Raw genomic sequence first — 24,255 nt, forward strand, 5'->3', positions numbered from 1 at the left:
GCTTTCTAAAAAAAAAAGAAAAAAAGAAAAATCTTTTTCAACCCCCCAAATGCACTGAACCTCTGCGTTTCCCCCCCAGGGGGTGGAGTGTGCCACTTAAGCCGTTTCTGATATAAATAACCCCCATCAACACTTCCAGGGTTTGAATCAGAGCTGGTGTCCTGCAGCTCTGAAATCAACGCACCGCTTCCATTTCCAGCAGCAAACACGCCATCAGGAGCAACTTAGGAGAACACACCGCCATTAGCGCTCATGACGGGGGGCAAAACCAAAAACACATGCAGACTCATGCACCACCCCCAGGGGCTCACAGTAACTATTTAAGGGGGGGTAAGAGGGCGGGATCTAGCAATGGAAATCTAAAGCAGGAGTCTGCCACCTTCAACACCTGAGGAGCCGTTTGGATGGTTTTCTCTATGACCAGCAGGAGGCGCCGTTTCACCCGTGCTTGGTGTTTGAAACGTCTTATGCTAAATACAGACTGTTGATCTGTTTGAAACAGAAATGCCTTTTCTAAACCCAAAACATCCCTTTCTGCCTTAAGAGGCTACTAGAGCCACATGTGCAGGGGTAAAAGAGCCACAGCTGAGGGGTAAAAGAGCCACAACAGAAGGGTAAAAGAGCCACAACAGAGGGGTAAAAGAGCAACAACAGAGGGGTAAAAGAGCCACAGCTGAGGGGTAAAAGAGCCGCAACAGAGGGGTAAAAGAGCCACAACAGAGGGGTGAAAGAGCCACAACAAAGGGGTAAAGGAGCCACAACAGAGGGGTAAAAGAGCCACCACAGAGGGGTGAAAGAGCCACAACAAAGGGGTAAAAGAGCCACAACAGAGGGGTAAAAGAGCCACAACAGAGGGGTAAAAGAGCCACAAAAGAGGGGTGAAAGAGCCACAACAGAGGGGTAAAAGAGCCACAAAAGAGGGGTGAAAGAGCCACAACAGAGGGGTAAAAGCGCCACAACAGAGGGGTAAAAGAGCCACAAAAGAGGGGTGAAAGAGCCATGATCCCCCCCCCAATAGATCCAAGCGGTGGATAATATTGATCAAACACAAAAACCACAGAGGAGCGTTCACACTGATGGATGCAAAGACAGGAGAAGGTAAAGGAAGAGGAGGAGAAAGAGCACGACAAGGATGGATGAAGAGCGGGTCAGGACTGAGGGATGTTTTCGGGAGGGTGTACCTTTGTCCCGTCCACTGGATTATGGATGACAGTTGTCTGAGGCTCCTGGAGGAAGAGGAAGGGAGGTGGACGAAGATGAAAGTTCAGTGAGAAAATGATTGGACATAAATGCAGAAAGAAATGAGAAAAAAAAGAAGAAAGGGAAATTCATGAATGCAAATAAAGTGTCTTTAAATGCGAGATGGTCCTGAACCCTCAGGTGATGTCGCAGGTGATGTGCTGCGACAGCTAGAAATGTATGGCAAGCAAAAGATATCATAAAACACCAGGAAAATAATCATCACAAGAGACGGGATAATTACAACAGAGTTTAAGGGCCACCAAAAAAAGAAAAAGAAAGATTCTCCTCCAGAATTTTTTCTCACCGTGGTCCTAAAACTCCGTCACATAAAGGCATCAAAATGTTGTCCCAAGACGGGCGTATGGAACGGCGTAAAGTTTCCTTCCTAGAACACGTGTCCAGAGTGCTGTTTTATTGCATCACAAATGGTCGAAAACACGGTTTCATTTGAATAAATAGCGTCAATTTGACATAAAATAGTAGCGAGTCTAGAAGTTAACAGCGTCAGGTTTTCTCTTAATGCAGGAGTTGAATGTTTAAATCCAGAGAATGGGCAGCGATCTTGTTAGCCACATGCTAACACATGCCTCCTGTACTTTGAGTAGTGTAGTAGTTCTGTCTCGGGTTTGCTAAAGTGTACGTGTATATTACAGCACAAAAAACCTCGCTGCACTTTCTTACCTTGTCCATGGCCGTTTGTTAACGTTTTAATCCACGTTACAAGAAATGAAAGTCCCGCCCCGCTGCCTCGCCGGATCTGACGCACAAATTTCGTCCAATCAGATCAACCAGAAAGGTTACCGCCCCCAGATGACAAACATAACCCCTGAACACTGCTCCCAAACCCAGTGAGCGGGCAGCAGCGCCGCTCAGTTAGGATTGTAAAATGCGGGGTCGCTCGGTTATCTTTGCGCTCGTTCAATTAGTGGCAGCCACGAAACGGCAGGATTTTCTCTCTAGAGGTTCATTGAGCCGCCTACAACCTTGATATTTTGTGCGGGTAACCTGCGTGCCCCGTACAGACAGCCCCCATCCACCCCTAAGGACAGTTGGAAGATGCAAAAACGCCGCACTTCTGCCTGTGCTCACTTCTAAAATGTGCCTAAAAAACCTGCATTTCTGATTATGCAGACAGTCTTCCTGCTGTTTTATGATATCTTCTGCTTGCCATAACTTTTAGCCCATTCTGTTCCAAACATAAAAACGATCATTTCACTAACCGTTTTTTAACCCTAACCCGTCAAACAGCTTCACTGGAAACAGACCCCCCCCCCCCAGCATCCATTTTATTATTAAACAGAAGCTCACAGAGACAGAAGGAAAAAAACTCTGAGAAGAGATGCATCAGAGAGCTGCTGAAGATTCTCTCCAAAACCCCAAATTTATCCACAGTTCTGCTTGAAAAAACCCTCTTTGGACGCTAAATGAAGAAGTGGGAGGGAGCCTCGACACCCCCGACATGAAACCAGGCCGTGCTGTTCTGTCTGAGTGCTGGGCAGATGCTGGCAGCATTTCTGGATCCTCCTTCAAAGACCAGAGATGATGCAGACCTCCATTCATCTGACTGAGCGGCCATCACTAAACAACCCTTTTTTTAACTCGCGTTCGCTTTTCTGTGAAACCTTCCATTGTTGTCAAACGGTTTCCTTCCCGATGTTTTTGGGTGTTTTTCTGGTCGCCATCTGGGGGAGGACTCTCTGTTTTCACAGATTTCTGGGACTCTTGTCTCTGAAAGTCACTCGGAGCCCATCACATATTTCTTACAGCCCTCCTCTCTCCGAGGGAAGTGACACCTCTGTGATGACCAATCATCAGCTGTCTCCCCCTGATGATGTTCGTCACGCCGTCAAGACAACCGTCTCCTGGGCAACAGACACCGGTGTCAGCCAGGGAGGAGAGGATGCGCGAGGACGGAGTACCGGCTTTCGTATACCTGCCTTCTACTCCGACTGAATGTTTTCCTTCAGACGGATGGACCGTGCACGCTCGCTCGCACGCGTCCTGCTCGCATACAGCGTGGCTGCAGCGAAGGACAGATCACGTCATGACAGATCATGCGGGTCGGCTGCAGGAATGTGGCAGATCAACACTCACTTCTGCGCAGCCGACCCTGAGGGTGACATCTGGAGCGCAGCGCAGAGGCTGCTGGGAAAATAAAAATGGCAGGAAAGTAGGCTGACAACTCCAACCACATCAACTCCTCTGTCAATCTGTCTACAAGTGTTTTTATTGTGTTTTTTTAGTAAATAAAAGACCAAGTTTAGCAGCAACATCTTTGTTGTTTTGTTTTTTATTCCAGTAAGTTTCAATAAAAGCCTCACAACTCAGACGGCTGCAGTTTCCTCAGGATCACATGAAACTACAAAAACCCACGTGATCTCCTGAAACAATCACGCCTTTATTTTTGAAAAACATTTCTTTATAAAGTACGACAGAAGATCTTCCTCATCAAATATTTTGCCCAGAAAGAAAAATGTATGATGATTTCCTCAGAAATGCATTACATTAACATATCTTTCATTAACGTTAGTTTCTTTTCTTTTTTTTAATGTTTTTGCTGCAAAACGCTGAAGCGTTCAAATGCTGTCAGATTTTGAACTGTTGTCAGAAGTGCAACAGCAGAACAAAGCAGAAGTACAAATGATGCTTTTTTTTCTTCGTAACATAAATAAAGGATAGATTTTTTTTTTCTTTACTCACAGAAGGTTTGGAAAAAAGCATTAAGTGTGCTTTTATGAGAAATTCAAGCTGGATTTGATTTTAAATTGATTTTCTTTTTTAATTTAAAGGAAAAACTACAAATAAATTACAAATGAAACAATCAATATTATTGATTTATCTTTTAAAATAATGATTTTTTTTTAATGATGAGTTTTTCCTGAAAGCTGTAATTACAGCAAAGATGATTGAATAAATTAACATTTGATGATTTTGTTAATATTATACAGATCTGGTTTTGAACATAAGCTGAAGTTCTTTCAGACCCGACCGGTTTTTGTCTTCGTTGTGATAATTGTGCGTCGTCTTCCTGCTGTGCGGTTAAGGCCAGCGGTTCCCCGGATCCAGAAACGCCGGCAGAGGTCTAACCCGGCCTGACGGACCCAGCAGGTTCTGTCAGCTCCTTTTTGAAGAATCAACAGCAACCGAGAAAAGGGCAGCGAAGAACAACCCGTCTGTACACACCTGCCCCCCTCCCCCAGGCAAGGAGGGACGTGACGGCACCTGCTGGGCCCGACCCGACCAGACCGACCCGCCGAGGCCGTCAACGCTGCTCGGATCAACGGGACAGACGGACGAGGTTGTGATGGGGGTGGGGGGCATGCATCAGGAGGATGGACACGCAGACAAACAGGTGAGGGGGGGTAGGAGGTAAATACCAGAGCAGGTGAAGGGAGGTTCCCTTTGGGGCTGGTGACTATGCTGTTTTTGGTGCTGTTTGTCTGCGGCTGTGCAGGAGAGGAAGGAGACACACAGTGTTAACAACAGCAGGTGTGTGTGTGTGTGTGTGTGTGTGTGTGTGTGTGTGTGTGTGTGTGTGTGTGTGTGTGTGTGTGTGTGCGTCTGCACGGCATACAACGGTGGCCCTGAAGGTCAAATCACATCAACAAATTACTCCACACAATAAGCATCACCACAACATTTAAAAAAACAAAAATGGTCGCCACCCGCCCCCCTTTTGACCCCCCCCTCACTGGCTAAGCGGTTGCTGCACGCCCCTAACCCCCCACCCCCGGAAAGCACTGATTTTCAAAATGGCGGCTTTTCTGTAGGTTTTATCTCCATAGCAACCATTTTATTTTTTAGTCGCCTGAGGGCGACAAACAGTTCTACGTCATTTTTAGAACAATCGGCAAAAGTCAATGTTTGGATTACCTTGGCAACAGAGGTTTTTTTTAGTAACCACGCCCACATTCATGATATGCTCGTGTGTATGAGATGTCGTTTTGTTCAGCTTGAGTTCTGATCCCTTAGGGTCAAATTTGGCCGCTGTTATTTTTATTTTTTGTTTTTATTTTTCGCAGTTCATTGTTGTTTAACAAAATGTTCCAAAAACCAGGTCCTTCATTGGTTGGTGACCAGTCGGATTTCTCCACTGCCAGATTAATAAAGTAAAAAAGAAAATTAATTTTAAACGAAAACTCAACTTTTCACTTGAATCTGCTCACTACAAATGTGGGTAAAAGCTGCTGTAGATCAATTACAGAGCAGATAGATTTGACCCCCCCACATCATAGCAGCCCGTCCCACACAATGACTCACCTCCATGAGTCTGGAAAACAAACATCAAAGAGCAGAAAGTCCTTTGTAGCTTCATGTGATCAGAATAATCTGTCACTGAGTGCTGGATGAGCGGCGTGGAACCAGCAGCTCCGTCACTAACGGGACTTAAATCCTAATCTGTGGGACTTTCACAGAAAACGCCGTAAACCGAGGAAGTCCAGAAAAAGACTCAACGCGAGAAGATTCCACCTGAGATCAAGCGAAGAAAGTTCGGTCAGAATTTAGAGCGAAAACACGAGGAAAAAACGAAAAAGCGGCTCCATTTGTGGTTTTGCTGTTGGATCAGAACAGATGAGGAGACGTTTGTCACTTCAGAGGAGATCTACCCGACGATAAAACCCGATCAAGACGGAGAACAGAACGATTTAAACACCAGAACATGAGCAGAAACACTTTAAATGCTCGTGGATGTGGATGAATTCTTTAGGAGACTTGATGACTTCATGAGGAAAAGAGGCAGAAAAACACTCAAAAGCAAAAGAAAAAGCATGCACATGCACGTACGTGCACACACTGCCACTCGTCAGAAATCATCCACCCGCCGTGTTTGGAGAGGATGGATGACGTGATGGTTAACAGGAAATCAGGGGGGGGGGGTCATTAAAGAATAAAGAGCAAATATTCCAGACTACACTAAAAACATCTCAGTGGAGCGGCAAAGATCGAGCAAAAAAATGCTTTTCTGGTAGTTCTTGCTGCATTTTATGAAACTTCTTCAGACCAAAGACGACTTTTTGGTCAAATATTTCTCCGTTTTTTAGTGTCGATGCAAACTTGTAAAGAAAACTTTAAAAGGTAAAAAATGCGTTTAGTAAAACTTTACGTCTGTTTTTGCCCAAGGGGCCAGATTTTAGCAGAAAACTCACACTGATCCGACTTTAGCTCCACTTAGTGCCCAAGCTGAGAATTACAACTAAAGGAAGCTTGAACCCTCAGAGAGGAACGGAAATGTTTCGTCACATTTCCTATCAGAGAAAATAAACATTTTTATTTTGGACGGTTTTTGATCAAATCTACTTTTTGTGCTACTGGTGTTTTTGAACTTTATAAAGCTAAACATTTAATTCCAGAAATGCTTTCTTACTGCTGTGAGTTTGTTGTGACTGACGGTGAAATGAAGACTACCGACTTGATTTCTAACACTGAACTAAAAACGAGGGGAAGCCTGACGCTACGTTCACACCGCCCTCTGCAACGCGCGTTCAAGCAACCACTTTCTATGAAAAGTCGATGTAAATGCGTATTCATGACGTACTACACAGGTCTGTGTACACCCAGCCATTGAACGCATGTTGAACGGGAAGCCAGTGGAACTTTGACCAATCAGGGACTCAGATTTGGTGGCGACATATAGAACAATCGTATGGCAATAAGTATCGGAATAGAGTTATGGAAGAAAAAACCTGGAGCTTTGAACCATTTCCAGCTGTAGGTGCATCCGCTCGTGTCGGGTATGGTGACAGTCCAGTGTGAACGCCGAACGCCAAAGGCGTTCAAAAACCTGCATTCAGCTCGACACGCGCCCGGTGTGAACGTAGCATTAGAGGGAATAGAATTTGAACAAAGGAGAGACGGTAAATGCATTCTCACCAAATACTGGACAGTAGAGCTGGACTTGCGTTTCTGTCGTCAGGATGGATGGATGGATGGATGGATGAGCGGATAGCAGAAGAAGGAGGGTGTGTGAAAAATAAAAATCACCAACTTATGTTCCAACAGAAGCGGCTCCAAAGCAGAAGTCCACACCTTCCCCGTGAACAGAAGGGTTCTTGGGGATTTGAGTTTAATCCAACGGGACTTCAAAATTACTGCAGGCCAGAAAAGAGGAGCGGTGATGTCACAGCCAAGGTCGTCAGGGAACATTTAGAGGGGAAAAGAGCCCAGAAACCCCCTCTGAGAACGCGACAAGAGGAAAGTGGCGCCGTGACAGAAAGTCAAAGAAAGACTGGTCACACGATCATTTTAAATCAGTAAATCCTCCTTTTTTTCAAAATAACTTTAATGTTTTTTGGGGGGATGACCTGACTACCTCATTATCCTTTTGGTGATCCAGCTGATCGTCTGGGTACAAACGGGTGGCGAAAGGTGGGAGGAGCCTGAGGGAGCACCTGCTTGAAAAAGCATCAGGTGACATCACACCTTGATGAACTAGCAAAGAGGAAGAGGAGAGGATGAGGAGAAGGGATCGCTCTGGGGGCATAAAGACAGGAAGGGAGCGACGAAGAAGACAGTTTTAGAGACGGTTTGGGGCGAGCGCGCGGGGAGCCTGTTGCTAGGCGACGAGAGCGCCGCGCGCTGGAAGAGAGCGTCTATTTCTGTCGCACGGGTTTCCAGGGTCCAGACCGGCAGCTATTCCTGGAGCTGGAGTCACATTCCCTGCTGAACTGAGGGAGCAGGGAGGAAGGGGCGGGGCCGCCGCACACGCAGCTGCACGCCACGCACACACACGCAGCCCTCCGTCTGCAGCCGCGCCGACACTCACTCCTCCATCTACGAGTGCGTTTCCTCTGAACACGGCGTTCCGCGCTTTGTCGCACTCTCGCCGTGGAAGCTGCGCGTGGGAAGTGTTACTGCGGCGCGTTTGTGAGCGGGGGACGCTGGGAGATCTTCATTAAAAGGACGAGCAGGATTGTGAGGAGAGGGGGGGGTTAAAGACCAGATGGGGGGGTGGAGGAAAAAGGAAGCACTAAAGGAAAAGAGGAGCGGAGTGGGATGGAGGGATGAGAAGAAGAACAGCTGACAGATGGATCACGGGGATGAGCTGAATGATGACAGAACAAACTAGAGGAGGTCTCATGCCGAGGAAATGCACGCACACGCATGCACACGCACACACGCATGCACACGCATGTTCTGACGCTTCATCCAGAGAAAGGCTGCTGCTGCTGCTTTTGGCCTAAACCTGCCTAAAAACAGCTTTTTGTGGCACAACGGCCTGCAGCCAATGTCTGAAAAACAATCTGCAAACAAACCAGAAAACACCAAACTACGACAAAAACAGAAAAGAGAGAGCAAATCCAGACAGAACACAGGGGGGGGGGGGCTTCGGGAAATCCAAACCGGAGGTGTGGGGGAAACATGCTGGGAGGGGGGGCTTACCTTCACGTCGGCCTTTTTGTTGAGGAGGGTCTTGGCTGCTGCAGTGGCAGAAAAAAAACACACAAGGGTTACCAGAGGCTCCATGTTTGATGTTTGATGACATCCCATAATATGACGGTTTTAACAGGAGTGTGGGGAAAATCAGGATTAAAGGGCCTGTATCCTGCTTTTGTCAGCCTTTCAGAGCAAACTATCCATATGTAGGATCTTATTTCACCTTTGGCACATCAGAATACGGCTTTGGGGGGTTTAAACAGAAATCTGAGGTTGATGGAGTCCAAACGAGTTTGACTTCATATTGAAACCTGCTGATGTTTCTGTTGTCAGTGAAATAAAAACACTCAGTCAACTTAATCCTTTCCTAAACATTTGAATATCCTGGTAATAATTTCCATAATTTAATTAAAAGTAAAACTTTCAAAGAATCTAGATTTCCACCCTTGAATGGATTTCAAGTAATTATATGTTTATTTTTACATAAATTGGGTTTCTAGCTCATAAGATCCACAAAATTTCAAAAAATAATATGAACACTGGAGAAATCTGCCAAAATTCTGCAGACCAGGAATGTTTTAAACGGAGTTTCTCAAACTAATCAAAGCACCCCCACCCCCCACGTCATTAAGTTGGTACAGTCTGGGAAAGACCTCAGACTAGATAACAAGTCAAAAGACTGGCTGTCCACAGAGCGCTGAGTCCAACGGAAAGTCCAATGGAAGGACAAAACGTGGCAGGAACAGGAAGTACCCGCTGGCGCCAAGAAGCCAAACTCCCACAGACGTCTATAGAGACATAAGCAGCTGTTCCTCAGTCGTTCTGTTGGTCCTGGTTCTGATACCTTTAACAACATCTTCTTGATAATCCTCATTTTTCTGTAGATCCAGTTATATAAGATATAAACGGACCAATCAGAGGCCTCCTGGTCCCCACGTCCAACACTCAAAATGTTAGGCATGTTTCATGTAGCCCACTTTCAAGTGGTAGGGGTGTGGCCTTCCAACAAGCTCACGCCTGATTGGTGAAAGTGGTTGCCATAAAAACTCGGTCCAATCCATACTTCCTGACATCCAACAGGGAAAAATGCGACCGACTTCATTGGTTGGAGCCGGAAGTAAATAACTTTCTATGGATGACGTGACGCAGGCTCAGTCCAGCTCTCTGATACAGTCAACGTGTCTTGATTAGATTTGAGGGTTCTTTCCTCAGTAAATGGCAGAAAGCCCTTGGAACAGGAGACAGAACGTGAAAAAGTTCCCCGTTTCAACCGAACAGGTCGTTTCTAAAGGAAGACGGCCAATAAAACACGACCTGACAGACTCTCCCTCACATCCAGACCTTAGTGAGAGCATGAGAGCAGTTTCTAGTCTGATCGGATCACATCAGCATCCAGACGTAAAAAAACGCACTTTCCGGCACTCTGGGGTTCTCTTCTTCCCTTTCTTTCCTTCCCTCCTTCCTTTCCTCCATCCTGCCCATAGATGCTCCTTCGCTTCCACCGTCAAACTCCCAGCCGGCCGCATTAAGTGAAAAGAAGCAGGAAGGCCATGAAACTTTTAACGGGGCAGTGATTTGACGAGCGATCTGAGGTTTATCCACGCAGAAGCGAGCTCAGAGAGTCGAATTCAGAATGCTTCCTTGCATATCCCAGACATAATCTGAGGTAAGGGGGGGCTTCTGTTCCAGCCTCAGGGATTAAATATGTCAGGATGAAGGCCAGCAGTCCAGAGAAGTGATTAATAAGCAGCACTTATTCATTGACTGCTCCTCCCCAGTCTCCTTCTGAGGGCTGCAGGTTACAGAGGAGCAGAAATGGGGTCAGCAGAGAGTCGGGTTCTCCTGCTTCCTCTGACAGTTTAACCGAGGATGAGGAGGAGGAGGAGGAACAGATTAAGAGGAGCGGCTGCCTTTTTTTTAACCAGAAACCTGGAAATCAATGCAGAGTTATTTGAAACCGAAGGTTGGGAAGCTGGAAGCGCTCCTTACCTTGGCACAAATTACACATGAAGCAAGAAGAGAGAGGAAGAAGACATTAAACAAAACTATTACGTATCGACTAAATCACCCAAGATGCATCACTGCGAGAGAAAAGCAAGCACGAGCATGGATTCACATGGAGAGCTAGTGGTTGAGAGGTGTTTGGAGGATACGAGGGAGAAGATCAGAGCTCTGCTGCCTCCCCTGAATGATGACTGACGTCCTGCTGGACGCTGATGGGACTGGTGTTTGGATGTGGGGCTGGAAATCAGACGAACGGAGGAGAATTTGACTACCGATCAAAGCAGTTCAGTCGGTTTGTTTTGGGGCAGTTTTTCAGATCCATGATGGTTGTTTTGCTGGCAGGATGGTCCATCAGGTGACCTTTATGCAAATGAGCCATCAGGTGACATAAATTAGCCTCACAGGTGTAACCCTGAGTTAGCAGAGTTCAATGAGCTTCACTAAAGTTCAGTAAAGTGGAACAGAATGTTACAATATACAGTAAACAGGGTCTGCTTTACATTAAAGAGAGTGGAGACCAATGACTGTTTATGAGAACTGAACCAAGTGACCCCCCCCCCCCCCCCCCTCCCCTGGAGTTCCAGACAGGAAGTACCCGCTGGTTCCAAGAAGCTTAAATCCCAACAATTTTTATCCTTCAGGCTCCAACAAGGAAACCGTCGTGTGACATCACACTATCTAAGCCCAGTTCTCAGATCCAGCCAATGGACGGGACTGACTGGATCATGTCAGGTTATTTACTGGATTCCTTTGGTCTTTAAACTTTCCTGAATCTAAAGGTTAGACTGGAGCATCAGGGTCGACCCTAGAAGTCGTCATCTGTCCTTTAGGGATCCACCACAACTCCAGAAGTAAAAAAAACCAAAAGCTATCGGTATCGCTTGTCTCCATTTTCCTTTAGTTTAACTGGTATTGAACCCAGTATTAGGGTTTAGCTGTGGTTAGTGCAGAGACTTTAAAGGGTTCAGTCTCCAAACCTGAGTGTACGAAAAAGTTATTTTTGGATGTAAAAGGTTTAATTTACAACAATGGATTTAAACCTGCATGAAGATGGTCAATGTGCTGTAAGACACACGTCTCTACAGAGCTCAGCTTTCCCACTAGTCATCAATAAAAGACGAACCTTGAAGAGTTCTTATTGGACACTTTAAGTTAAGACGTCTACTTCAGAGTCTTGGAAAAGTTTTTCCTAGTAAAGTGAATTTAACTTTTCATAGTTGGGCTCCTTAAACAAGTTAAAAGACATTAACAGGCATCAGTAATGTGTTTACAAGACATAAATAAGACATTCATTAGCGTTTGTAGAGGTCTTACTAATGTCTTATTACTGGTTAATTAAGGAATCCTGTTGTTGCCTCCAGCTTTAATGCTCCATCACGGCTGCACATGTGGAACTCAGTTCATGGGAACAGGCTCTGCACCAAACCAATCCCAGTGTCCATCGTGCACCCAAACCCCTCCCAGAGGCAGTGCATGCACCAGTCCAGTGGCCCCCCCCCATGCAGCATTCACCAACCGGGCAGTCCCATCCTTGAAGTGTGGGGCGGGGGGGTGCTTTCCAGTGTCATTGTCCGACAGAGAAAAGAGGAGTGAGGGGAAACGTGTAGAAGGAACGTGAAACTGGCACTGATGGGACGCAGAGAGGTGATGGGAGGAAATGTGGGACGGCTGAAGACAGATGACGGACAGCGGGTCTGTGTGGGCAGAAGCTGATGATCAGGGAGGAAACAGGACACCGTCGGGCCAACAGGTGAGATGAGAAGATCTTTAGTGGAACATAAATAAACACTGAAGTGACTCCAGACTTAGCAAAAACGTAGGATGTCAGGGAAAAGCACGAAAAAAAGTTTTTACTCCTGCACGAGAAAATGGAGGACTGTGAAGGTGGCAGCCAGGGGATGATGGGAAACGCGGTTCGCCGGCATGCTCTGAACCCCCGTGCTCAGGGAGGAGGAGCCACACAGGGTAGGGGGAGGAGCCAGTTTCAAGGTGAGGACAGAGCAGAGGCGGGCCGCCGTGTCACCTTGTTCCACCAGCCCTGCGGTGGTGCCGGCGGCTGCAGCCGCGGCTGCGGCGGCCGCCGTCACAGAGGCTGGAGCGGCGGTCTGCCGGCTGCCAACTGTTAAACGACACGCAGCCACACACGGAGAGAAAGTTACGAAGCGACAAGAGGAGGGAGGAAGAGGAGGAGGACAGAGGCCAGGTGGAGGGATGTTCAGAGGGGGGGGGTGGAGGACATCGATGGGAAAGCAGACGGGACTCGTCAGTGGAGAAAAGAGGGACTAGATCTTTGCTTCAGACACGAATCCGACACGGATCAGACAGAGGAATCACCAGAGATAAAGACACAAAGCCGTGTGACCTTATGACCTCTACAGAACTTCTAGCTGGGAACATGATGAAGATGGAGATGCTGCAGAATTCAGAACAGGTTAGCATCTGATCAGACCTGCACTGATTATGAATTTATTTTTATTGTGACATAACTCGATATGAAGACTGTATAAGAGATCTGGACTGAGTGGCCCCTCCCCCCCGGCAATCCAAACAGGAAGTGGCTCTTAGAAGCCAAATCTCATAGGCCGTGTCCGAATTCCTTCACGTCATAGTGCTCTCTATAGTGCGATTGTCCTTTTTTAGTGCCGTCCAAATCTACAATTCCAAAATCCAGAGCCCTAGAAATTTCCCAGAATTCTCTGCGAAAAACCAGTGAGCATCGATGATTACTAGACTGCCGAATATAGACCACAATGCATTGCATCTGAACAATTTTTGTATAGAAATTTACAGACTTAAACAGCTGGTATTCAGTCGTTCTATTGGTCTATTGGTATTAACATCTACTTGATAATCCAATTTGTTTTCAGTAGTTCCAGTTATTTAAATTATAAACTGGCCAATCAGACGCCTCATTAAAAGGGGTAGGGGGTGTGGCCTTCCAACAAGCACAAACTTGATTGGTGAGAGTTGTGGCCACAGAAGCAATGACTCAGAGCGACTCGGACCAATCAGTGCTGACTGATGACATCTGAACGCGTCGACGTCCGAACCATGACAAAATGGCGACTGAATTGACTTCATTTGGTTGGAGCCGGAATAAACCATTTTCTGTGTATGACGTCACGCTCACTCAGTCCAGAGCTCAGAAACTGTCAATAATAGAGGCCGACGCTTTTCTAATCGGCAGCAGTCATTAAGTTAATAATAAATCATTAATGTCATCCATCTGACTTTTTACTGAGTGAGAAGTTCCAGAAAAATCTGGAAAACTTTTGCTAAAACCCCGAAGGTTCTGTTGGATGCAAATTGTCACAAACACAGAAGGCCCGGTTCTTGTTCTCACTGTTTATGGTCGTTTCCTCGGCCCAGTCCCCTCCCATACGCCTTTTTTGTAGCTCCGCCCCCTTATTGAGGGCAGTTCAAACGAAGATGCATGAATGCTGTGAGCAGCGTGGTTGCGTTAGCGCACACACATCCACACATGAAGGTTAATGAAGTTTAGATGAAGGTTTTTTTATTTTATAGCACTACAGTAAATCTCAGTCAATTAGAATTTTAGTAGAAACATTGTTTCTTCAGTAAACCAGCTAAAAACTCAGATGAATAAGCCACAGTTTGCTCTCTGATGTTTTAATGGTTGAGTCAAAATTCAGAATCTCAGAACCTGTGAACGCTTCGCCTCTGCAGACACAGTCGGACTCGGACCTGGTTGTTCACAGAGTGCTGCATTCAAGCCCACTGATGCAGAGCAAACTGATGCAAAAACTGTGAACTGAGAAGATCCTGAGAGGATGTGGAAATGAAGCCCAGTCAGGAATCTGGAGCAGAGTCACAAAGAAGTTTGTTTCACTCTGGAGAAACGTGGTCCAAATAAATTTAAGGAGTCTGGGCAAAGAAAAGTGAAGAATCCAACATCCTCCTCCTTTTATTTTTGTCTGTTTGAAGATCTGTCTTCTGCTGGTGTTGGTCCAGAGCGGAAGTTTTCCTCCTGATTTCATCAGGACTTTACTCCAGCTTCCAGTCCCAGAAGGACCAGGTCCAGGTTTGTAGACCTGGAGGTTCCTGTGGTCCACTGACCAGCAGACATACCGACTTGAAGGAGGACGTGTGGAGGGAAATGAAATGATGGCAGATCCCAGAAGACGGAGCTGCTGTCAGAGATACCTGAGCAGAGCCAAGCATTGGGTTGTGTTCAGGATTCTACTGTACGTTCCAACATTTCTGTTTCCAGAGTTTCTAATGTTCCTCACTCGTGTCATCATTTTCTGAGATCCTGAATTTGTGATCTGCCTCGTCTGAGTGATCCTCAAACTGTAAGTAAAGCTAAAATATCTGCATGTTAGTTGGTGAGACGATTCGCTGGATAAGGATCTCAACGTTGGAGCCGCTTTCCCTCAGAAACAGGTTGAGTTCTCGTTTCACTGACCACAACAGAGCTGCAGATGCTCCAGAGCTTTGGATCGGATGATTCTGGCTATAACTGTGGGACATCTTTAGCCTGCAGGCCCCCCTCACAGAGATACGCAGACAAAGACCAGAAGACAGACGCATCAGAAGCTTCACAGTCAGTGTTTCCCCACATTCCTCCAGTTTGGAGCAGAAGATGATGACGGCGAGGTTTGTCTAACTTTTTGTTTGTTTTTTCCATCAAACCTTTATTTTACCAAACAGTTTCTCATTCACAATGATGACCTGGCAGAAAACGAGAACATAAAAAAACAAACCAATGGAGTTAAGAAAACAAAAGGATGTTTTAAAGGTTGCTCTGGGCTCATCTGACCCGTCCGGGTCTTCAGTCCTCGCTCTACGTCTTTGTATTCAGGTCATTAGGGTTGCTACACCCTATTCTCCCCATTTCCTCTCGTGGGAATAATAAAGTACTTTTTTCAGAGGGAGGTTAGTGTATCGCTGATTTTAGCCAAAATATCCAAAAACCTGTCGTTTAGAACATAAAGGCAGGAGTTCACTAAAATCCACCTCTGAGTTGGAGTGGAGCAACCCCAGCCCCCCTTCCTGTCACTGAGAGCTTTCTGTTTCCAGGCTCTCCTACTGGTTTACAAGCCCCAGGAAGGCAATGTTACACTTAATTTTATTTACACTTATCCGCTCCATCCTCATAAAAAGGCCACCAGAATATGTTAAAAACACCAAAAACGAAATTATTTTCGGCGGCGTGGGTCTGATCCTGATTGACCCCCAGAGGGGGGGACCCCCACCAGGTCGGCCAACCAAACACCCACTTGGCCCAGCCCAGCCCAGCTCACCATGAAGGGGAGTTTTCTTGATTGTAAAACTAATTTTTCTGAGCATCCGTGTTTGCAGAATCTGTCACTCAAGCAAACATGTTTAAATCTGTTTTTGAACTCCTACGACTGTGGCGGGTTCTGCCAGTGAAGCCACGCCCACCAGCTTCGTAGCCGTAACCCCAAAACCACAATCTGAATGTCTCCCATCCAGGAATGCAGAGGCAGGTTAGTGTTTTCGACCTGAAACCTTTGTTGAACCCGTTAGACGTGACCCGCTTTATAGCTGCTTTTGCATCAAAAAAAGGATCATCTGTTGTTGCCACGGTAACAAAACTGCTAAAACCTTGAAGGGAAACACTGAAAATGTGCAGAGATGAAATGAGAATGAGATTTTTCATAAAGATGTTGATGATTTTTTTTTTTTATTACAACAACTTTCAGCTGAGGAAAATGCCTCCGTCTTGGCGTCTGCCGCCACTTCCTGTGTGACATCACTTTGGAGGAATAAAAAATAAATAAGAAGAGGCTGCTCTCTGCTGAAAACCTCCATTCATGGGGTTTCAGGTGAAGTCTTTATTCCTCCAGCACGATGTGTCAAAGGAACAACGGGACGCTCACTCAAACATTTTCTCGCCGCTGAAACGGCGCCACGTTTCCACTCAACCTTTCAGATTAAGAGCGCAGCAAACACTTACCTGAGAAATTTCGAGAAACCAGCATGGTGGTAAGGATGGCCCCCTGGGGAGAAGTGAGACTTTCTGAACCAAAATCACGTTTGACATTTATGTTTGCACAATATGTGCAACTTTCCACTCAAATCAAGCAAACACAGGCGTCCAAACTGAGACGTGACGACGATAATTGGTCGCTTAAAGCTTCTGACTCACAGCAGGTCGAGGCCAAATAAAAAAAGGACTGTTTGAAATGTCCCATCGATGCAGTTTGACTGACAGATGCAGACGAAAAGCAGAAAAACAGAAGCCGACAGCAAAGAGCTCTGAACTTTTAATGTTTAAAAAATATAATAAAAAAGCAAAGAGAGCAGAGCTGGGAAGCAGAAGCTGCCGGTCGCTTCCTGTGATCTAAAAACGTTCCTCTGCTTTCAGGATGTTGAGTCGGCCTGAACGGTGAAAATCTGACGGTTTGTCGGGGCTGGAGAACGGCGCCGCGTCCGTCCAGAGCGGACCTCGCTCTGGGATTTGACTGATCGCGGATGGCCACACAGGATCAGTTTATAGGGAAAGAAAAACCAGATTGCAAACTGGGAGGGAATAATAAAAATTAAAAACATATTTTAGTTTGAAAAAAGACAACTTTTTACTAAATGAACAATAACGTTCATTAGTAACTGCTGCTTCTTTGTGTTTTCTATTTTTTTTTTTTTCAATTTACAGTTTCAATTTAGACTCGTCGTTTGTGGAGTCGATCCTAATCTAGGTGGGGGCGGGGCTTTGAGCTCATTGGCTACTGGACATGATTGACATCTGGTGATGGAGTTTATGGCCGTAGCCAGGAGGGGTCGGGCATCAACAATGAAAACAGACACTGATTTTGGAGTGGAAATGACGTCACTGTTACTTCTCTCCCCCAATGTCAATCATTTCCTGGTAGCCAATGGGCTGAAAGCTCCGCCTCCACATAAAATCAGGATCAGCTCAGAAAAAAGAAAAGGGGAGAAAAAGAAGATAAATAAAACCTGAACACACAAAACAGCAGCTGTTTTGTTCTTTGGTAAGTGCTTTAGATTTATATAATAGTTTTTAATTGAAGTTACGATTCTTCAATTTTTCAATATTTCTTTCGAGTTTAACAGTTTTCAAAATGTCTTTTTATTTTAAATTTACAATCTGGTTTTTCCTTCACGTCAAGCTGATCTGGATTCAACCCCGTAGGCTGGAAGCAGCTGAGGACGATTTAAAGATCAACCCTTTCATCCAGAAAACCAGAAACCAGCTTTAGAAGGAAAGGTCCCTCACTTCTACCCTAGAACCTGCCCTAGAACCGCTCCACACCAATGACACACGTCTGAGGAGTACTCAGAAACAACAGAGAAGACAGGAGAGGTGGGGAAATCAAACGGACCTTGAGTTTCCTTCTGGCGTTGAACTTCTTCAGACACTCCACGGTCTCCTGTCGGTGCATCATGGATGCCACTGTGGAGCGTTGCTGAGGAGAGAAGGATGAGCAGAGCAGGTCAGAGATGGACAAAAACAGACGGCGTCCTCTGGAGGACATACTTACGCAGACCCACGGGTGCTTGAGGGCCTCCTGAGCCGTGATCCTCTTCACCGGATTGATGGTCAGCATCTGGTTGATCAGGTTTTTGGCTTCTGGGGTGACCGTGTCCCACTCCGGGGAAGGGAACTGAAGGGGCAAAGAGGTGAAGGTGAAAACCACCAGTCCAAACATCTTCGTCCCTCCTCATCTTCCTCAGGTTTTCCAGGAAGAAGAAACAAAAGAATATGATGTATTCCCATGTGGATTCTGGGTTTTCTCTTCATACGTTTGACATCAACCCTGTAAGCTCTGACATTTATTCCAATATTAGAAAATGTGGATCAACGTCTGGTTTTTGTAACTTTCAGTCCGCCTTAAAAAAAAACCCAAAGAGTCATTTTTTAATAACTTTAGAAAATCCGATCCTGCTTGTTTGGCTAAATAAAGCTTTATTGGCACAAGCGGAACATGACAGATGTTTTATTTATAAATAATTTTGCATTTTGAACAGAACTAAGGCTGCTTATATACACAGGCGGTGAAAGTCCGTCCCATTGGAGCTAATCTTGTTCTTGATCTGGATCAGAACTTGGTTTGGGTTGGTTTGTGTGTATTTCTGTTTTATTACCTATATTTCCATTAGCCACCAATGGTAGATAAGGTGTATAAAAGCACACAGGTGTCTGTGCACCTGTGGTTTTCGGGTGATGGGGGGAGTCAGGCTTTAGAGCGTTCTTTGGTTTCACCAAATATACATTTCAAATCTTCATGCAGTAATTTCCACCTCTGATTATATGTCCTTAGTTTAAACGGAGCACAAACCCAACAGACCGTTTCGCCGGTACAATAATCTAGGAGCCTCTGACATCCGTGTCACACAGACACTACTACGCGCATTAAATGTCGGTCTTTTCGTGATTCATGCGGGGTCTACTTAAAGTGTTTCCTGCGTTTGTCGTCCGTCGAGAGTTTCGGCCGACGGGTCTTTACATGAATTTGGTTTCGAGTTGTTCAAAATTTCGAGTTGGTTGAAAATTACGTCGCTTTTTGCGTAAATCTTACGCAATTATTTATGCGAGATGCATTCGCAAGGATTTTAGATGGCTCATACGCCGCACATATCACATTAAAATGACGTAATTGACGCATGAATCACTAATTAATTGCGTGTAAACAGCACAATGATCACACATGTCCATGTTCTACGTTGACTTGTGTGTTTCTTTGCGTGGTTTATCCGTACTTCTGTGGTTTTAGGGGGATTGGTGCGTAATTCCTCTGTGAGAAGTTCACGCACAGACTACCACTTCCTCCACGCTTCTTCACGTATGACCAGCTTTCATCAGGCCAATAAGCCTAAAATGCCTGTGGTGTTTGCGAGCCGTTAGCAGGAAGGAGGGGGTCACGACCTCCTCCCTGAACAGTTTCTGAAGCCTTCATGCTGAGATTCCACACTTTTATGCTCTATTCTTTATTTGATTTGATTATGTTTGATCAAATGCAGAGCTGAAGTTACTTTTTAACCATCAATATCTAGATGTATCTATAGTTTTTCTGATCATCAAACAACATCTTTAGTTTTTAAAAGTTTTCTGCTTTGTTACAGGAAATTAACTAAATTAATAATTTATTATCATCATCCACTTTACAGAAATAATTTAAGTTTGGATTCTTTTTTTTTTTTAGATTTTCATTCTTATTTAGCTTTTATAGCCAACTTATAGTTTTTTGCAACAAAATTTACAACAAAAAAAGGATAAAATATTTCAAAATCAGGAAAATTTGTGTTCAGAAGATCAAACATTTTAGGTAAAACATTAAATTAAAAAAAAATTAAGTTAAAACTGAAAAAAATATAAAAAATTAATCATTCAAAGTTTTTTCATTTCTGATATTTTAAGTACTTTTTTGTGTTTTCACAAAGATGATAAGTTTTATTCCTTTCTAATTTAAAGCTTAAATGTCATTTCATTTGATAATAACTAATAATAACTTTTAAAACCCTAAAATAAGCAGCAGCAGCTAAAAGGTCTCTGAGTTACAGATAAAACCTTCGTTTCCGATAGAAAACATGGAGGAAAACAAGAGGTGATTTGCTCCTCGAGTTGCATAAGAAAGATGTGAAAAGGAGCCCCCGGTGATGTGCCGAGCCCCCGCCTCCGTCGGGTGTCGTGTTCGGGCATAAACACTGAGGTATGAGTCCCACAAACGCTGCCAGCACAGCAGGTCAGGCTCTTTATTTGGCATGAAGACTTCCTTGGCTGCACCCAGAAATATGAATGAGGCGACCGAGTTATGCAACACCCGCTAAAAAGGATTCAGGGCAGTTGGGGGGCATTACAGCAGAGGGGGGGTAACTCACATCATACGCCCCGGCCTTGATCTGCTGGTACAGCTTGTGCTGGTCCTCGTCCCAGAAGGGAGGGTACCCCACCAGGAGGATGTAGAGGATCACGCCTGGGGGCACAAAGACGGGTCACCGTTAGGAAGCACCCACCTTCCTGTTTGTTTTGGGGGTGTCGTTGTGGAAAGATCTTCGGCGTCCGCAGCACTCACCGCAGGCCCAGATGTCCACGGGTTTGCCGTAGGCCTCCTTCCTCAGAACCTCGGGGGACAAGTACCCCGGCGTCCCGGCAAACCCTGCAGCCAAACAACAGTGGTGACTGTCGGCGGACTTCCTGTCTGTAGACCGGCAGGAACAGAACCGAACCGGAGGCCCCGACTGGGAGGGGCTTCATAGCGAGGTCGAAGGGCCGTGTCACACAGCCACATTCGTCGATGTCCGTCGAGGGTTTCAGCCGACGCGTCTTTATTTGGTTTGGAGCCGTTCACAATTTTTGGTCGGTTGAGAATTACGCTGTTATATCACGTAGTTTATATGCAATTATTACGTAAACCTTATGCAATTGTGCAGGACTGATTTTGGCGAGATGCGTACACAAATTTGTGGCTTTCCACTGACTTTTCACGTACTTCTATATCGCATAAACTCTGGTTTTTATGCCTAGAAAGAAATTCTACTGGATTGAAAAGGTTCTTTTAAACAGCTGTTCCGTCTCCTCCTTTCAGCATCTCTGTCGTCTCCCCACAAAAACATCTGGGGTTTCTGGTTCCATCTGCAGCTGAACTCACCGAACCAGGCCTGCTGGTCTCCCTGCACTTCTATGGCCAAGCCGAAGTCTGCCAGCTTCACTGCAGCGTTCTTACATTTGCTTGCGAGGAGCAGGTTTTCCGGCTGACGAGGAAGAGGAGAAGGTCGTTAAACATTCAGACGCCAGGAAGGTGGTTCCACAGAGAGTTGTGACAGAGCAGCAGGCATGCAAACATCTCTACAGACGCTGCAGACAGACGGGCTGGAAACACACAACGCGACGTCGAGCTGGATCTGACTGGAGGCCAAACGTAGGAAAAAAATGTTTGAAACATCGAAGGGTGGGCCTCTGAGACCGTTGCTCTCGGAGAACGTTCTCATATCCTCTGCAGAATGCTTGGACACCGCAGGGCGAGCTGGATCCAAACGCAGCCCAGCAGACCCCCCCGTCGTCAGTCGTTCTCACTCCTGGTGGTGCGAAGGCTCTGCAGGCTGCAGCTCTGTGGCCCAGATACAGCAGCTAGCCTGATTATTCTCCATCAGAGCTCTAATAATGGGCTGTGATCCCCACAGGTTTACGGCTCCGTCGCTCAAAACCACGGCCTCTGTCAAAGCAACAGCCGGGCCGCTAACCCTTTCACTTATGTTTCTGCTGAACCAACGATGTGACCTTTCAGCCAACGCTTCCAAATGTGTTCTCTGGTCTTTCGGGGGATGCGGTTGACCTGAGGACATCACATTCAGGCTCACCCGGACACAACACCGCGGGCTTCCACGGCCTTTGAGCTCACAGGGAGGAAGTTGGGTTACTATTTCTGGCTCCTGTCCTCACATGTGCCGGCTCACCTGACTTTCAAATCCATTCAATTGTATTTATATCGCCCAATATGACAACAGTGGTCGTCTCAATGGGTCTTCATACCGGTATTTGTATCACAAACATGACATCATAAAGAACATAAAATCAGAGAATTCGATAGGTGAAGGTAGAGAAAGTCTTTCCTCAGGGTTTTTTTTTTTTAACCCGGGCGTTTGAACCCGCCAACGCAGCAGCAGCAGGATAATCTGTGTAAACGGGCGTGGGTGGAATTCAGGATGAATAAGCGGCTTCCATGAAAAACGAGGCCCCAAAGTGGCGAAGCGGCAGAACGAAGGTCCAGACGGTCCGAACCGCTGTTACTGCTGTGCGATGCCAGCTTTCTGGCAAAAAAACACAATGATAGGCAGAAACTGGGAGGGGGGGGTGGGGTTATACAGAAAAGCAGGACCTGAGTGGGTGTTTGAACTGAATCTGCTTCCAGCAACAGAATTCTCCGCTCTGACGGGATCAGAAGAGGATCCCTCCTTTGAGGGGAGGTTCTTCAACACGTTCTCATTCATGAGGTTTAAAAGCAGTTCCGGAGCAGAAATGTTCTGATTCGCTGCGTTTCGGAGCCCGACTTGACGGATCTCGTCATACGGTGACCTATTGCTGGAAACCCTCCGACGCCGCGCCCCGGAGGGAAACCAGAGAGGCGCGACCTAAAAATAGACCGCCACAACACTCTGATGGACACAACACGCCTTGGCCGGAATGCTGGGACTGACATTTGCGTTGAGCTCCACTTGACAAAGTGCATCATGCAGGAGACGGCGCTGCACGCGCATGCATGCGAGGATGCCGCCTGTGCATGGCTACACGCGCATGCACAGGCGGCATCCTCAGCGCCGCGCTGCAACGGGACAGGAAGCAGGCTTCAGAACGGGACAACGGGACAGGAAGCAGGCTTCAGAAAAAGTTGAGACAGCAGAGAAAAAAGCTGAAAATTTTACATTTTTAAAGCAGAAAGTATTAAGGCATGGTTCATAACTGTAGATCAATTATTTCACTTAAAAAAAATGAGTCTGGGAAATTAATGATTTAGAAAAATTGGTTTCTACTTAAAAACAGGTAACATAAGGCTTTTCTTTGAAACTATTGAAAATTACACAAATGTCGTAAAAAGTCTTCCCAAAAAATGTAGAATAAAAAAAATATATAACCCGTACGACACGCCTGCCTCCCACCTACTTCCCTTACATGTTGTACAAGTGTTCACTACGACCTGTGGCCTGCCTGCAGCGTGCCCATAGAAAGAAATGTGCACAAACATTTTCCCTCTACGGTCTGCAAACTAACGACGGGTCACCTGCGTGTCTGGAGCTCGCATCCACCTGTTAGTGTAGTCGGAACGTAGGTTTTACACCGACTTTCAGCTCTGGCCTGCAAACAGCGGCTGCTGCATGCGATATCATGCGTTTGCATTAAACCGCTTTCAACGTCCAAACCGGATCCGAAACGGATCTGACAAGCATTCAGGTGTTCCTCAGCTTCCCACCTTTCTGAAGAGTTGGACAGACAGTTTGTTGGACCTGAGACATGGACACACGAGTAGCACAGCCACATACCCCCACCCCCAGACAGGTGACGGGACAGAGAGGCGGTCCCCACCACTCACCTTCAGGTCTCGGTGCACCACGCCCATTTGATGGCAGTGAAGCACCGCCTCCAGGATCTGCTGGATGCAATGACTGCATGCAAACACCAAGGAGGGGTGCATGTTAGTCTTAGCAGCGCTACAAACCCGTGCTCAGGCCAAGAGGGAACATGGGAAAAGAGGGCGGGGTCTGAAGGATAGAGGTGGACTGGAAAAGCCTCTTCTGTTGCCCGGCATCTGGTTTTGACCTTTCGTTTGGCTTCATGCGAGCTAAACCCTAATCCAGGGTTTGAAAGGGATCTGCAGATTGAAGGCCTCAGACGAGTCTTTCTGGTTCTTCTCAAAAGGCATAAAAACTACTCAGATAGAAGGTGAAATGCCTCAAAACACCAAAAGAAGATGTTTCAGTTAGAATTAATAATTTGCATATGATCAGAGTTTGTTTCTGAGTCTGAAACCATTGTCTCCACTTTGTCTCTGAATCTCACATTAACAGACTTTTCTTTCCTTTATTAAAAGAACACTTGCAGAGTCCCGCTTTCATTGAAGCTTCACTGAGACGGTTCCAGGAATGTTCTTGCCGATGGAGGAGCAACAGGAGAGTCCTTCCAGTCCAATCTGCTAA

The 24,255-nt window shown here is 46.0% G+C and overlaps 1 protein-coding gene across 50 annotated transcripts in view; it reads right to left on the reverse strand.

The window, feature by feature from the left end:
• Positions 1–24,255, reverse strand: part of camk2b1 (calcium/calmodulin-dependent protein kinase (CaM kinase) II beta 1) — a 67,608-nt gene that overhangs the window by 18,299 nt on the left and 25,054 nt on the right. For 3 of the 50 annotated variants that reach the window (XM_023958165.2, XM_023958164.2, XM_023958149.2), the window contains exons 6-17: positions 23,652–23,724; positions 21,216–21,318; positions 20,640–20,723; positions 20,446–20,540; positions 18,108–18,230; positions 17,949–18,032; positions 16,562–16,604; positions 12,644–12,739; positions 8,623–8,657; positions 7,114–7,146; positions 4,620–4,688; positions 1,182–1,226 (exon numbers count right to left, since the gene is read on the reverse strand). In XM_023958165.2, the coding sequence (XP_023813933.1) occupies positions 1,182–1,226; positions 4,620–4,688; positions 7,114–7,146; positions 8,623–8,657; positions 12,644–12,739; positions 16,562–16,604; positions 17,949–18,032; positions 18,108–18,230; positions 20,446–20,540; positions 20,640–20,723; positions 21,216–21,318; positions 23,652–23,724 (883 nt within the window). Of the gene's footprint in view, positions 1–1,181; positions 1,227–4,619; positions 4,689–7,113; positions 7,147–8,622; positions 8,661–12,643; positions 12,740–16,561; positions 16,605–17,948; positions 18,033–18,107; positions 18,231–20,445; positions 20,541–20,639; positions 20,724–21,215; positions 21,319–23,651; positions 23,725–24,255 lie in introns of all 50 variants that reach the window. The other 47 variants (XM_078953346.1, XM_023958181.2, XM_078953350.1 and 44 more) reach the window with 29 other exon arrangements.

The sequence above is a fragment of the Oryzias latipes genome, chromosome 9 (assembly GCF_053564925.1).
Source record: "Oryzias latipes strain Hd-rR chromosome 9, Olatipes_Hd-rR_3.1".
Taxonomy (NCBI): domain Eukaryota; kingdom Metazoa; phylum Chordata; class Actinopteri; order Beloniformes; family Adrianichthyidae; genus Oryzias; species Oryzias latipes.